At 49.8% G+C, this 14,747-nt stretch overlaps 1 protein-coding gene across 1 annotated transcript; it reads right to left on the bottom strand.

Moving 5' to 3' along the window:
• Positions 1-6,050: 6,050 nt before the first annotated feature.
• Positions 6,051-13,825, bottom strand: BATF (basic leucine zipper ATF-like transcription factor). The gene is made up of 3 exons (XM_048853841.2): positions 13,480-13,825; positions 11,067-11,171; positions 6,051-6,726 (listed from the first exon to the last, which is right to left on the bottom strand). The coding sequence occupies exons 1-3, from the start codon at positions 13,543-13,545 to the stop codon at positions 6,517-6,519; spliced, it is 381 nt and encodes a 126-aa protein (XP_048709798.1). The 5' UTR covers positions 13,546-13,825; the 3' UTR covers positions 6,051-6,516.
• Positions 13,826-14,747: the final 922 nt, after the last annotated feature.

Raw genomic sequence — 14,747 nt, 5'->3', positions numbered from 1 at the left:
GGCAATTTGCCTCAACCTCCCACCCCGCCATAAATGTCTCCCCCTTACTCTCACAGATATTGTGGAGCGCACAGCAAGCAGTAATAACAGTGGGAATATTGGTTTCGCTGAGGTCTAAACGACTCAGTAAACTGCCCCAGCGCACTTTTAAACACCCAAATGCACATTCTACCACCATTCTGCACTTGCTCAGCCTGTAGTTGAACAGCTCCTGACTACTGTCCAGGCTGCCTGTGTATGGCTTCATAAGCCATGGCATTAAGGGATAGGCTGGGTCCCCAAGGATATCTATAGGCATTTCAACATCCCCAATGGTTATATTCTGGTTTGGAAAGTAAGTCCCTTGCTGCAGCTGTTGAAACAGACCAGAGTTCCTGAAGATGCGAACGTCATGAACCTTTCCCGGCCATCCCACGTTGATGTTGGTGAAACGTCCCTTGTGATCCACCAGTGCTTGCAGCACTATTGAAAAGTACCCCTTGCGGTTTATGTACTCGCCGGCTTGGTACTCTGGTGTCAAGATAGGGGTATGGGTTCCGTCTATGGCCCCACCACAGTTAGGGAATCCCATTGCAGCAAAGCCATCCACTATGACCTGCACATTTCCCAGGGTCACTACCCTTGATATCAGCAGATCTTTGATTGCGTTGGCTACTTCCATCACAGCAGCCCCCACAGTAGGTTTGCCCACTCCAAATTGATTCCCGACTGACTGGTAGCTGTCTGGCATTGCAAGCTTCCACAGGGCTATTGCCACTCGCTTCTCAACTATGAGGGCTGCTCTCATCTTGGTATTCTTGCACTTCAGGGCAGGGGAAAGCAAGTCACAAAGTTCCATGAAAGTGCCCTTACGCATGCAAAAGTTTCGCAACCACTGGGAATCGTCCCAGACCTGCAACACTATGCAGTCCCACCAGTCTGTGCTTGTTTCCCGAGCCCAGAATCAGCATTCCACCGCATGAACCTGCTCCATTAGCACCACGATGCCCACATTGCCAGGGCCCGTGCTTTGAGAGAAGTCTGTGTCCATGTCCTCATCACTCACGTCACCGCGCTGACGTCGCTTACTCGCCCGGTATCGCTTTGCCAGGTTCTGGTGCTGCATATACTGCTGGATAATGCGCGTGGTGTTTAATGTGCTCCTAATTGCCAAAGTGATCTGAGCGGGCTCCATGCTTGCCGTTGTATGGCGTCTGCACAGAAAAAAGGTGCAGAACGATTGTCTGCCGTTGCCCTGATGGAGGGAGGGGCGACTGACGACATGGCTTACAGGGTTGGCTTACAGGGAATTAAAATCAACAAAGGGGGTGGCTTTGTGAGAAACTGAATGGCCCCCTCAAGGATAGAACTCAAAACTGGGTTTAGCAGGCCGTTGATTTCACAGAGGGAGGAGGGAGGAGAAAATGAATACAAAACAAATCTGGTCTATTTCTTGTTTTGAGCCACTTCATCTATCTTTATACATCTTGCTGGCAGCGGACTGTGCAGTACGTCCACTAGCCATCGTCAACACCTGGGTGCTCGGCAGAAGACGGTGCAGTATGACGACTAGCCATCATCTTCTGCTAGCTGGAGGTTAAAAGACAGTGCACTGCCGGTAGGACTTAATCGCCATGAGACGAAACAAGGGAAATGACCTGGCTGAGTCACTCCCATGTTTGCCCAGGCGCCCAATTAAAAGAGCACCCAGGACTACGTCGATGACGGCTACCAGTCATACTGCACTGTCTGCTGCTAAAAGGCAATAAACTGCTGCTGTGTAGAAATGCAGTACCATGTCTGCCAGCACCCAGCAGACATACCGTGATGGTGAGCTGAGCGGGCTCTATGCTTGCCGTGGTATGGCATCTGCACAGGTAACTCAAGAAAAAAGGGGCAAAACGATTGTCTGCCCTTGCTTTCACGGAGGGAGGGAGGGAACGGGGGCCTGACGATATGTACCCAGAACTACCCGCGACAATGTTTTAGCCCCATCAGGCACTGGGATTTCTACCCAGAATTCAAATGGGCGGCACAGACTGCAGGAACTGTGGGATAGCCATCCACAGTGCAACGCTCCGGAAGTCAACGGTTGCCTCGGTACTGTGCGCACACTCCGCCAACTACATGGACTTAGAGCATTTGTGTGGGGACACACACAATCAACTGTATAAAAACGCTTTCTACAAAACCGACTTCTATAAATTAGACCTAATTTCATAGTGTAGACATACCCTAGTCCCTTCCACATCTGGTATGTGCATCTGCTGCAGACCACTGTGCCGGTGCCATACAGGAATGAAGGGAAGTTGCTGTGGGGACAGAAAGCTGAGGAGAGCTCACCAAACTTTTCAGATGCAATAAAACTTGCTGGGATAATTCAGGAGAACCCCCATTCACCCACTGAACCCTTGGTTCTGAAATAAGCAAACAAAGCTTCTTGTTTCTGTCTAAAGAAAAAGGAGTACTTTCAAATAAATTTGTTAGTCTCTAAGGTGCCACAAGTACTCCTTTTCTTTTTGCAGATACAGACTAACATGGCTGCGTCTCTGAAACTTGTTTCTGTCTTGGCATTTAGATGAGCCCCCATCACCACAGCGTCATTCCAGGTGAGATTAAATCAACTGGGGAAAGGCTGCTGCCCAAGCTTCCTTTTAACAGGAGGTAGCTTTAATCATTCAGATTCCTTCCATGGTGTCTAGTCAATGGCTGAGCTTTAAATCAGCTCTGATTGATCAGAAGGCAAAAAAGCTTCCCCAAAACGTTTTACGTGAACATCTCGAAGAAGCCATGAATGTCTGAACAGTTCTTCTTACATCCAGTAGATGTCAGCACAATGCCAGTGCTTAAGGCCCCGGACCCTTAATTCCTTAAATAGCAGCTATTCTCTATATTTCTGCCCCTCTGTTCTTCATCACTGACCTCTGAATGAAAACAGGATTTATCTGTGTGTATTAAGCCTCCTTCCATCCATTGCTGCTCAAAGAAATCTATTAAAAGGGGAGAACCTCTAGATCTGTTATAAAGAAGAAAAATCAGAACATACTGAACAGATGGGACTAGGAGAATCTTTCAGAGGGACAGAGAGGAATAACCATTAGCAATTTTGATTAAAACAGGGGCAAACTGGAATGTCCCCAGATGACATCAAAATTCTCCAATTGTGACATCATAATCATCTCCACCCCAATCCACTGTGATCTCTGACAACAAACCATGTGTCCCAGGGCTGGATGTGAGGAGACAATACCTAAGGTGCTTTAGGAAAAGCAAGATGCTGCTCTTATGCAAAAATCCTTATGAATACAAATAAGGGGAAAAGAAATACAGAAAAATATCCACTGGGACCAGTGACTGGCTGCTAGCGTCATGGTGAGAGCAGTTCAGATTGGAAGACATTTCCTCTGGCACACACATAAAGAACCCGGTTGGTATTTATTTGGTAGATCTTGCTGCATACAGAGCTGCTTGAAGGAATTCTTCCTACTTGCAGACAGCCACACTAGAGGCAGGCACTAGGGCTGAAGGTCCCATCATAAAGGGACTCATGTTTGTTTAGGAAGAGAGTGAGCTCTGATATCCTTTGCCATATCCCTGTAGAGGAGATTGCTCCCTTTCACTTGTTTCCAATCTGAGTTGCAGAAATAGCCTGAAATGTTACGATTAGTGAGTCTAGCAATTCTGCAGGCTATGAAATAGAATCTCACTCCATCTGCAAGGTCTTAGATGGACACAGCCCAGTGAGAGAAATCCTGGCCTCGGGATGCAGGGAGGGCAGATCTTCAACCCTACAGCAGGGGTTCTCAAACTTCATTTCACTGTGACCCCCTTCTGACAACCAAAATTACTACACATCCCCAGGAAGGGGGACCAAAGCCTGAGCCCCGCCATCCTGGGCGGGGGGCAAGCCCAAGTCCCACCACCCAAGCAGGGGGGCCAAAGCTGAAGCCCAAGGGTTTTAGCCCCAGGTGGGGGACCTGTAACCTGAGCCTTGCCACCCAGGGCAGCTGCCCTCAGCCCCAGGCAGTGGGGCTCGGGCTTCAGCTTTGGTCCCGGGCAGGGGAGCTTGGGCTTCAACCCTAGGCCCCAACAAGTCTAACAACAGCCCTGGCGACCCCATTAAAAAGGGGTCACAACCCAACTTGGGCTCCCAACCCACAGTTTAAGAACCACTAGCCTAGAGGTAAAACAGGCTTGGAATTTCAAAGCAGCGAAAAAGCACTAAAGTTGTGAGGATGGACAGAGATTCCCCAGAAGCCAGGAGATATTTTAAATTAGTGGAGACTGCTATGGGGCCTGTGCTCTCCCCCAGTAAGGAGACCGAACCTGATGGATCCCTGCCTGGGAAAGAACAAATATGGGAGCAATAGACCCACTGTATACTCCCCAATCTCTTCTAGACCAACATGCAAGGACAGCTCTAGAGATGACAGAATGAAAAAGCCAGCAGAACACTCAACAGGACCCAAAGCACTTACCACCTGGAAGGACAGGAAGTGCAGTCTGCAGCACTCACACTAAATGGTCACTTTGGGGCTGCAGATCATTGTCTTTCCCAGATTTAAAGGGCCAGCTACCAGATGAGCACATTCTGGGAAAGACCCTATAAAATGGGGATCTCAAAGCAGGGCACTAATTGGGTGGGGGTGAACAGTTCTGGTTGCTGTGTGACTGGATATAAGAAATTCCTACCTGTGTGAGATCCAGGGATTTGTAAGATGCCCTGAGACTGCCCCAGTCAAAGCCTGCTGGATTTTATATGGCTGGTATATTTACAACTGCTTTTTAGTGTATTCTGCTTTGGCATATTACATACAAACAAAATCCAGATTCCTCTGCTGCCTGCCTGGGATGTGCACTGGGCCAACCGTGCTTGCCAGTGGAAGCCCTGGCACCCTGCCCCTGCAGAGATGAGAGGGGAGCTGGAAGCAGGAGGCTGCCCTCCATTGCCTACTTCTCTCCAGATTCTAAATCAGTTCTGCTAGAATCACCATCATCTTACCCCTGTGCATGCCCCGCCCCTTGGCAGAGGAGCCCAGACTTCCACATAGACACCCCTGCATCCAGGGGAGCAGGGCTTCCCTTCCCAGCAGATCAGCAGGAACAGCAAGGTTGGGAGGCCAGGTCCTTGGAAGGAGGGTTAGTGAGAAACCTCGCAGTGTTTCCTGGGCCCCTCCTGCAGCAACTTCACATGGGGGAAGGGGAGGATAGCACCCATCACTGGTGCTTCCCAGGTGCACAGTGAGGTTACTAGTGGACTTCAGGGAGTTTCCTGCTCTTCTGCCTGTCACTTTTGGGTTTGTTTTCTGGCAGAGAGACTGGAAACAAGCTCCTGTGAGCGAGGAGCGCACCCATAGCTCAGATCAATTAATTCCAGAGCTTCAGTACAATGCCCATGTCTTACCCCGCTAGCAAAGCTGCTAACAGCGCCCCCGGCTGGGAGAAAGCTCCGGCTGTTATTCCTTAAAGCAGGCAGTAATTTTGAGAATGACCTAACATTAATCTACGGTAGCAACAGGGTCTGTGGAGGCAGGCCGCACACAGACCTGTGCATAGGTCTGGGGAACATGGGTGGCCAGCTCCCTGACTGGTGTGTGTGTCTGCTGCAGATACAGTCCATATTGTTATCTGTACCTTTGTGTTTCTGTCAGGGCAGAGCCAGCAGGGATCTTTAGTGAAAGAATTTGGTCTGCAGGCAGCTGAGAGCTGGGGGAGCCAGCAGAGAAGTGAGCTGTGACTGTGTATGTACAGGTTCCAGAGTTAGCAGCCAGCCTCATCCCTGCAGTGCTGGGGAATAGATCTCCCACAGGAAAGGCCAAAAGACACAACAGACACATAAATGGCCCTTCCCCATCCCACCTGGCCCAGAGAGAGGGCAGGGACATGCCAGCCCTTCTGTTACACATTGAAGACAGGCTGCTGTTGTTTGGATTAGACATTAGCACAGCTTCTCCAGCCCCAGGTCCCTGCTGTTCAGTATAGGGCTGTTCCCCAGAATTTCTAGTGTTGTCTTCCCCATTTTCCGCCACGCTCAGAGTGTAATGTGGAATCTCAGGGGTGGGAAGGCCAGGTTTTTAAAGAAAGCATTAAACATTTTACTCTTTATTTTAAAAACAATAAACCAGTCTCCCCTGCTACCCCATGGCCCTTAATTCCCAGCGCTCCTCTCCTGGGAGCACTCACTGGTGAAGCATCCAGCTGACTGCTCACATGGAGACAGGGTTCCTGTGTCACATAGACCCATGCGAGGGCCCAGTGCAAACAACAGAACAGGGATTGGTGCCAATTTGCAAACGCTTCCCTTCTCCGTTGATCTGAGATTTAACCTCCCTGAAGATGCCTCCTGGTGTTCTGCCATATCTGCACCGGGGCCAAGTCCTAGACATGTGACCCTGGGCCTGGCCCAGTAGACGCTTGAAGGAGGGGCAAGAATAGCTGTATCCGTCCATGTCCCTCCTGTGAACCAAAGCGTGAGCCCCGAGGGGTCTCTGATTTCCATTTGTGGAGCCTGCAGGCTGCGTGTCCTTGTGGCCGGGCTCAGTGCTGGAAGCGTGGGGAGCTGATGTGGGGCTGATGGAAGGAGTGCGTGGCATATAGCACCTCCGGGGGCGGTTGGGGCACCGTGGTCAGAATGGAGCAGAGAGGCTCATGGGAGCTCAGCATTGAGGTGAAATGCTTCATTTCTTCTGTCAGCTGCTTGATCTCCCTGCGCAGGGCAGCGTTCTGCCTCTCCAGGTCCTCGCTCTCCTGAGGGCACAAAAGCAGCAGGGGCTAGATTAGTGTTCCGCCTGCAGAGCCATCACAGGGGTGGGGGGAATTCTGGGTGGAAAACTGGCTGAACAGTGTGTCCAGAGGGGGTGGGAGGTAGAGGGAGATGGCATGTCTGCAGAGCAGCAGCCAGAGGACAGCTGGGTTAGTGCTCAAATTGCAAGGGGAGCTGGCTCCCATTCATGTTGTTGTTATACATTGATATTGCTGTGGTGCCAAAAGCAACCAGCTGAAGACCGCATTATGCCAGGCACTGTACACACGTATAGGAAAATGACAGTCCCTTGCCCCAAAAAACTTACAGTCCAGGAGACCAACATAACAGTGGATAAGACAAATAAGCAGGGGTGCAGATTAGGGGGACAGGGTAGGATGTACACAGTTCTCAGCCAGTCAGGAGCAGTGATCACAATTTTCCCCCTGCCTAACAATTCACAGGTTGCAGTTTCCTGTGTGCTTTACAGAAGAGGCAAGTTTGAGGAGGGACTTGAAAGAAGATAAGGGGCTGGCTTTTCTGATCTATCTGTCTATCAGCATCTCTCAAGTGTCTGGCTGTCACTGCAGTATCTCAGTGCTGCTAGGAGTGGTTGGAGCTGCCTCAGGGAAGGAGCTGGGAGTATCTGGGTGGGGGGAGAGAGGTCAGAGCCCTTCATCTCGCTACCCCGGAGACTTTCCACAGTGACACATTTCCTGTAAATTCAAAGCAGCGCTGTGTCTGGGCAACTCCCACCCCACCCCCAGCCAGCCAGGGGTCCTGCCACGGAGCCAGTGACATTCTCAGCCCTCAGCCGCACTCTCTCCCCAGCAGCTGCTTACGAGAAGTGACAGCAGCACCAGCACGTTCCCCGCCCAGGCGCTCACAGCTCCCTCTCACGCACACACCTCCCAGGCCACATCCCGACCTGAGGCAGATTGGCCTGGGGGGAGGGGATGATAAATAACCGCCGTTATAATCAGAAATAACCAGAAAACCACCTGTCACAGGAAACCTGTCATTGCCATGGTAAGACAAGACTCACTGCTTCCTGCCAGCGCCTGGGGAAACCAGACGTATGGCAGCGGGGGGGTGGAGGGACATTGATGTGACAGAAGGAAAGAGGGAAACTGAGGCCTCAGAAGAAAAAAATGAATAATAATGGTGGTGATGATGTACAGTCCTGCTTAATGGTACCCAGTACGCGTCACAGACTGTATGCACCCCTCCTGAAATGCAGCCGTCACTAGCGTGGAACACCTCGGCCACTGAACAGCACCTCGCAATGCTACTCAACAGTTTGAGACAGGACCTGAAGAATCCTATGTCCAGTTGAAACCACAGTGGGGCTTTGGAGAGACAGAATGTTGGAACCAAGGCTGAAATTTAGCCAGGCTACTAGGGCACTGAGGCGCTATGAACAGTGCTATGAGATCTTGAATGACTGTTTACCATACCCTATGGCCCCCAAGGCCTAAATAGCTACCCATCTAGCCACTCATCCAAAACAAAGCAGCCTGCTCACCCCGCTGGGATTGCTAGAGGCAGGAATCTGATTTATAAAGGTCCCTATTGCCTCAGTATTGGGGCACCTTGCACGTTAAAACAAACTCACCACCAGATATTAACTGCCACAGCAGGATCTTGCAGAAGGGAGAAGGGATCTCTCAGATCACTGCGCCCCACACAGCCTAATGCTTCACAGATCTTAACCAACTCTGCACTCAGAAGCTGACAAGAAGCCAGTGTGGGGAGTTTGTGTGTTATAGGCTCTTAGTAACTCACTTCACTCCAGCAATAAGCCACTCTGTTCTGCACCAGTTAAAACTTCTGGATCCTTTTTAAGTCATTACAGTGGCCTCAACTGACCATTGACACTGGAAAGGCCTGCTTCCAAGAGGCACTTTCATGACCACTATGCCTATCAGACATGAAAAGCATTTGGAATCAATTATAATCCAGAGACTGGAAACTATATTGACCACGGTTTGACAGGCATCTCCAGCAAAAAGGTGCAACCACGTCTCTGTCCCATTCCTCCAGCTGTCTCCCCTACCCATTAGCATCAGTTCTGTCTCATCCAGGTTGATCTTAAGCTACTTTGCTCCCATCCATGTCCCCACCTTTGCCAGGTACTAGGAAAACAAAGAGATTGTAGGTTTCAGAGTAACAGCCGTGTTAGTCTGTATTCGCAAAAAGAAAAGGAGTACTTGTGGCACCTTAGAGACTAACCAATTTATTTTGAGCAAGCTGTAGCTCATGAAAGCTCATGCTCAAATAAATTGGTTAGTCTCTAAAGAGATTGTAGTATCAGTGTCATCTGCACCATGGTAAAACTGCAAGCCACATGCCTCACTGTCTCCTCCAGCAAGGGGAACACCTTGGGACACAGCAGAGCCCGAGGAAAGGCAAAGTCAGTACTCATTCCTGCCCTCTGGAGTCTCTGGGAGAGAAAATAACAAACCCACTGAAAGGCTTTCCAATCTACTGCTGTGAGCTGCAGCAGATTAATGACTAACCCCGTGAGCTAACCAAGAGCTAACCAAGTCAGCATGGACCAGTGTCCTCTCTAAAAGGATCATCAGCCATGGATAGCGAGTGACACCTTCCCTGTAATGAACCCACTACTAAAGAAGCATTGAGGACACCTGTGCAATCAGGCTGTGGCAGAAGCTGCTCCAACACCACTCTCTCAAGAATCCTCCCCAGAGTGGGGATAGACGGGGGTGTGAAGGCTGCTACGGTCAAGGGACAGCTTCTCCAGCACTCTCTGTTTAAAGGGCAGTCTAAGATTTAATTACACGAACTCAGAAGTCATACCCTCCAGCTCTGACACCACTCCCACACCTGATACCTGCAGCCAAATACTCAGGTTCCCTGGAAAAGTAGATGCCAAATTCCTTACACTGAGAAAAGTGGCTTTGGGCAGTATGTGGAAGTCAACAGCCTGACTCCCCTTGTCCCCCACCCCCATTGCACAGTCCCAGTGTGGCAATATGGTAAAGAAACAGGGTGAAACTAAGAGAGGCAAGATGTATGCTGGATATCAGGATGGTGCAAAGTATTCAGCTGTGGAGCTCTCTCCCGAGGGAAGGGTTAGGAGCCTCATCTCTGGGGACATTTAAATTTAAACTGGACAAAACACTAGTAAGCATACAATGGGGAATTATCCTGCATAGATGGCAGGCAATGGACTGGCGGAAACCTAATGGGGATTTTCCAGCTCTAGGGCTTGATTCTCCATGGCTTTGCAGATTGTATCATCATTTAAACCTATGCACAGCAAACATAAAATGCTACCAAGTCAGAATGGCAGTGTTTTACATGCTCTTTGCATGGATATGAGAGGTGACAAGAAGTGCGAGGCAAGGGAGTGCCAGACCTCACGTATTTAGGCTTTTAAAGGATTTTTGAGACAGTCAGAAGAGACTAAAAAAGGTAACTTGATCATTTCAGGGCAAGAGGTAAAGCCTTGCCACAGATTAAAAACTGGGTGCAGAAAGTAGGACTATGTGGGCAATTTACAGCTCAGAGAGAGGTTGAGAAGGGGGTCACTCTGAAATTAGTCCTAGCAGCATGGTTATTCACTGTATTTATCAATGAGCTGGAAGGGTGGTAACATTTGCTGATGACACAGAATTAATAAGGCTGATCAAGAGTAGGGAGGAATTCCTGAGGGACCCCATAACACTAGGTGACTGGGAAGAGGAAATTCATTGTGGACAAGTGCAAGGGGAAGGTGCACACTGCTGGTTCCGAAATACAGGCGGACGTCACCTGCCAGGGAAGGCATCTGCTGTGTGCACAACAGCAATCAAAACTGCAAATAAAGGGGGCCTCACCCTGCTCCCATTGCAACAAGTGGCAAAATTTCCATTGGCATGCATGGATCAGGATCAGACCCAATGTGTTATTGCAGAATGGAGAATAATATGGGAAAGAATATACCTCTAATGAAGGGAGGTACCTCCTCATTCCTCCCACCCAACCCAGGATCCTGCACTCAGCTTCAGCCACCTCATCCCAAAAAGACAGAAAGAGCAGAAACAAAAGGTCCAGAGAATATGAGGAGGAACCAAGAGGAGAGGCTTCAGCAGAGATGACTTTCAACAGAGTACACCTGCTCCATTTGGAAGGGAACATCTGGCTGCTTCTGGAAGAAGCACACTTCACCTTCACTATCCAGCTGCTCCTAGAGCTGCCGTCACATGCTATGCTGGCCCATGCTCTTCCTGCCCCTGCCTGAACTTAATGGCTGTGCTGTGTGTTCATCTGTGCTAGAACATGTCCCCTTATGTGTGCAAGGCCCCAGTGATCCAGATGGGCAGAGAACAGAAGCTCTTACCAAGTGCAGTGTGTCTGCCTTCTGGGTCTGCCTCTGCCTGCTCTTCTGAGCTGCGATGCGATTCTTCTCCCTCCTCTGAACTTTCCTCATGTCATCAGAAGAATCCTGAAAAATACAGGGCCTGGGAATGACAGAGATGTCACCTCCACTACCACAGAGAGGCATGAGGTCAGGGGTACGGTGCAGAACAGGCCCAAGCAAATATTCCTCTCAGCAAAGATCACCACACCCACTCTTCTGGCCACATAGGACATGTATCCCTGACTGACACAGCATCTGTGCAAAACCAGGGTAGAGGTGCTTTCCTACTACAAGGAGGTATGAGGCACTCAACAGCCACCCCCTGAGATGTAATTCTATAATCTGGACATGCTGGTAGAACTGGGAAATGAACTCTGTCTCCATGGCACAGGCTTGGGTTGTAACCCACAGAACCACAGGAGTCAGAGATGAAAAAAAGAAACCTATTGGATCACCCAGTCCAACCTCCCCAAGGGCCAGGGTAGGACTGTCTCCTCTACAGCACTTTTTTATGCTTTGTGCAGTAGAGTTTGTAGTGTCCCATGCCAATGGGGCTCCCGCCCTTCTCCTGGGAGATGATTCCACCGCCTGACTTATTTCACTGCCAAGGAGTCAATCCTGGCATTCAGCTTAATTTTTGCCTTTCTTTATTTCATCCCATTACTCCTAGTTCCCATATGTCACCCTAAACAATTGTCCTTCTACTCAGGAGTTTATCTGTTTCAGACATTTGCAGAGTTATGTCCCTGCTTAGCTCAGCTACACAAGCTTGGCTTTTTTTATCTTTCCCCTGACTCAGTCCCTCCTGACCCCTGATGGCTTTGTTTGCTCTTCTCCGAACTCACTGCGTTTTAATGTCTTGCTGCTAATGTGGTATCTAGAATTGGCGGCAATATTCCAGATCACATTTTCACCGGAGTTATGTAGAGAGGGGCGATGCCCTCCCAGCTCTGAGATGTGAGGTCTCTTTGCTTGAAGATCTCACTCCCCAGCATCATTCAACAGCCATTCCGGCACTCTTAACTGTTATTATATTTTTATTTTTATTATTTATTATTATTATGGAAGGTTCTCTGCTGAGAACTGATCCTCCCACTCTCTCTGGCAACTAAAACCCTCATCAGCTCTTATCATCTTCTGTCTTCCCGCTGTAACTGCTGCCTCTCTGGACTCTCTGACACGTACACCACCTCCCTCCTCTCCTTGCAAAATGCAACCTCTATAGTTATCTTCCTGAACCATCAGTCTGTCCCTTTTCTCCCTCCCCCCACTTTGTGATCTCTCCATTTCCTCAAATTTAAATGTCACATCCTTACCTTCAATTTCCTTCCGCCAACCCACCCCAGCCAACATATCCAGCCTAGCCTCTTACCTTATTGCCCCCAGCCCTGCACAGTGAAGATCCCAGTCTGGGTACCCCACTTGTCTACTTCCCCCTTGACTGCTGTTGTGCCTCATTCCCTTCTTCTTGAGACAGGGTGTTCTCCCAATCCCTGTTTGCCAGCCAGCACCATCTACTCAGTGTTTGTCCGTAAGCTCCTCAGGGGCAAGGTGCCTCGTATCTGGTGTCCTGCGCAGCACCATGTGGTTAAAAGCTAGCAAAGAATAAAATTACCAATACAGGTATCCAGAAAAGAAAATGAAATCATCTGGGACATGTCTTAAGAATAGCAGGCATGCCACTGGACAGCCGGAGGAACACACAGAAGTGGCCCACTCAAAGAATCCCTCCATACAACAGCACTTAGACAGGGAGAATTTATGGGACTTAAATAAAGAAGGTGCAGAGAGCAGCTCAGGATAGAGAAGCCTTGTTCATGCCCTAAGTGATGTCTGATGGCATGGGAAGGATTTGGATTCAGAATGAGATCCTGACCACATGGGGGAGGAGGGCTCAGGGCCCACAACAGGGTCTCTGCAGAGATACTGGTATTCTCACTTTATCAAGCTCCCAGCCTGCTGGATGCCTGGAGTCTGTGGGGTGGCCCCTGCAGTCAGAACCAGGCGTTTCAGGTGCCGTCCCTCATGTGACCTGTGCTAACGTGGTTCCTCTGCAAAAACACTCCTCACTCTGTCCTTTGGTTTTAAGCTTGTTCCTGCACGGGGGCTTCCTGCTTAGTTCTCTGTGGCCTGGTTTACATGAGGGGTTTAGTTTGCACTAACTCAAGCCAGGATGCATTGAAAACGCCTGCATGGACACAACACAAATCTTTAAAGCGCAGTAACTCCCTGTTTGCTGCAAATTGTGTACTCCACTTTCAAAGTGGAGTAAGTGCACGGTGGACTGAATTAGCGTGCCTCTCCCCACGCTGGTTCCTAGAAAGCCCTGCCATTCTGCGCTGTGGAAACATCCCAGGATGGGAGCATGGGTGCAAAGAATGCAAAATGTTACCTGTTTGCTAGGTGGGGGTGACTGGCTGAAGCTGCTGGAGTCGCTGCTGTCAGAGCTATGGGGCATGGCTTGCGTCCCTCTGCCCAGGGCCTCTTCTGCTTCCTCTGTGTCCTTGGTGATCTTGGTTTCCTTTGGTTATTACTCACCCCTCCCTTCCCCTGCCGTCTTTCCCTCTCTCCCTTGGTTACTTTCTTTGCCTCTTTCCTGGTCCCTCTCTCTGTCACGTTGTTGCTCTCCCTGTGTCACTTTCTCTGCCCCTCTGCCCCAGTCCCTCCCTGAACCACTCTCCTCTCAGTCACTGCACCTTGCAGTGATGTCTAGGTCTTAGACTCCTGTGGTTTCTCGGAAGCTGCGAGGGACGTAAGCTGAAAGTCACATGGGCGGAAACTTTACGAAGAAGAAAAAAAGTTACATTGAGAAAAAAAAAACACACACATCTGGGAAAAACGAGCTTCAAAATAGCTTGAAAAACCCCCGACACCTTCAGGCGGTTTGAGAAACAGCGACAAAGTTTCAAATGAGACAAACAACCGGAGAGAAAAAAACCTAGCACAAGCTGCAAAACTCAGCGCCTCAGAGAGGAGGAGGCGGCGCATGGAGACACAGAAAATGCCAAAGCCGCTCATTTGTAAATGTAGCAAGCAGGGAGTTTGATCACGTGCCAGGTACCCTGGGCTCCCCACCCCATCTGCCAAGCCCAGCTTGGGAAGTTCCCAGACAGACTGAATTGCAGACCTCTCACCTTCCCTGCCATCCACCCACCAAACAGCTGAGGTTCCCCAGTAGTGACGTGGTTTGCAGGGGTCCTGCAGAGGAGATCAGGGCCATTGGCAAGTGCATGCACAGGAGACCTTTTTGTGCAGATGGTTCTACATCTTTGGTACACAGGCCTCTGAGGATGCCAAACCCCCCAGGAGGGACATTGGGAGCAGGGTGGGGACTGCCTTTGACAATATTAGTAGTTTCTGTTAGCCAAAGCTCTCCAAGCACTTTAAAACATTAGTTAATTAAGCTTCAACTCCCCACCACCAGCCTGGGAGGAACATCATATTATCCCTGTTACGTATGCAGGGAAACTGCAGCACATTGATGGGAAGGTGCCATGGTTTCACAGAGAGTCAATAGCAGAGCCAGAAATAAAACCCAGGAGTCCTGACCCTCTGTCCCGCCCCCAACCACTAGCCTATAGTCCCTTGCAGAGCTTTGATTAGATCCCAGGAGTCCTGATGCCCAGTATCCCCTAACCATTAGACCATACTCCCTGCCAG

This window comes from Caretta caretta, chromosome 6 (assembly GCF_965140235.1).
Source record: "Caretta caretta isolate rCarCar2 chromosome 6, rCarCar1.hap1, whole genome shotgun sequence".
NCBI lineage: Eukaryota > Metazoa > Chordata > Testudines > Cheloniidae > Caretta > Caretta caretta.
Note: the sequence above shows the minus strand (reverse complement) of the source record. Positions and strands in the feature narration are given on the sequence as shown.

Bases quoted from the DNA above. Each gene is read 5' to 3' on its own strand.
- BATF (XM_048853841.2), bottom strand. From the start codon at position 13,545: ATGCCCCATAGCTCTGACAGCAGCGACTCCAGCAGCTTCAGCCAGTCA. The intron at 11,172-13,479 runs GTAACATTTTGC...TGTATTTTTCAG, and splicing joins CACCCCCACCTAGCAAACAG to GATTCTTCTGATGACATGAG. The intron at 6,727-11,066 runs GTAAGAGCTTCT...TTGTGCCCTCAG, and splicing joins AGGCAGACACACTGCACTTG to GAGAGCGAGGACCTGGAGAG.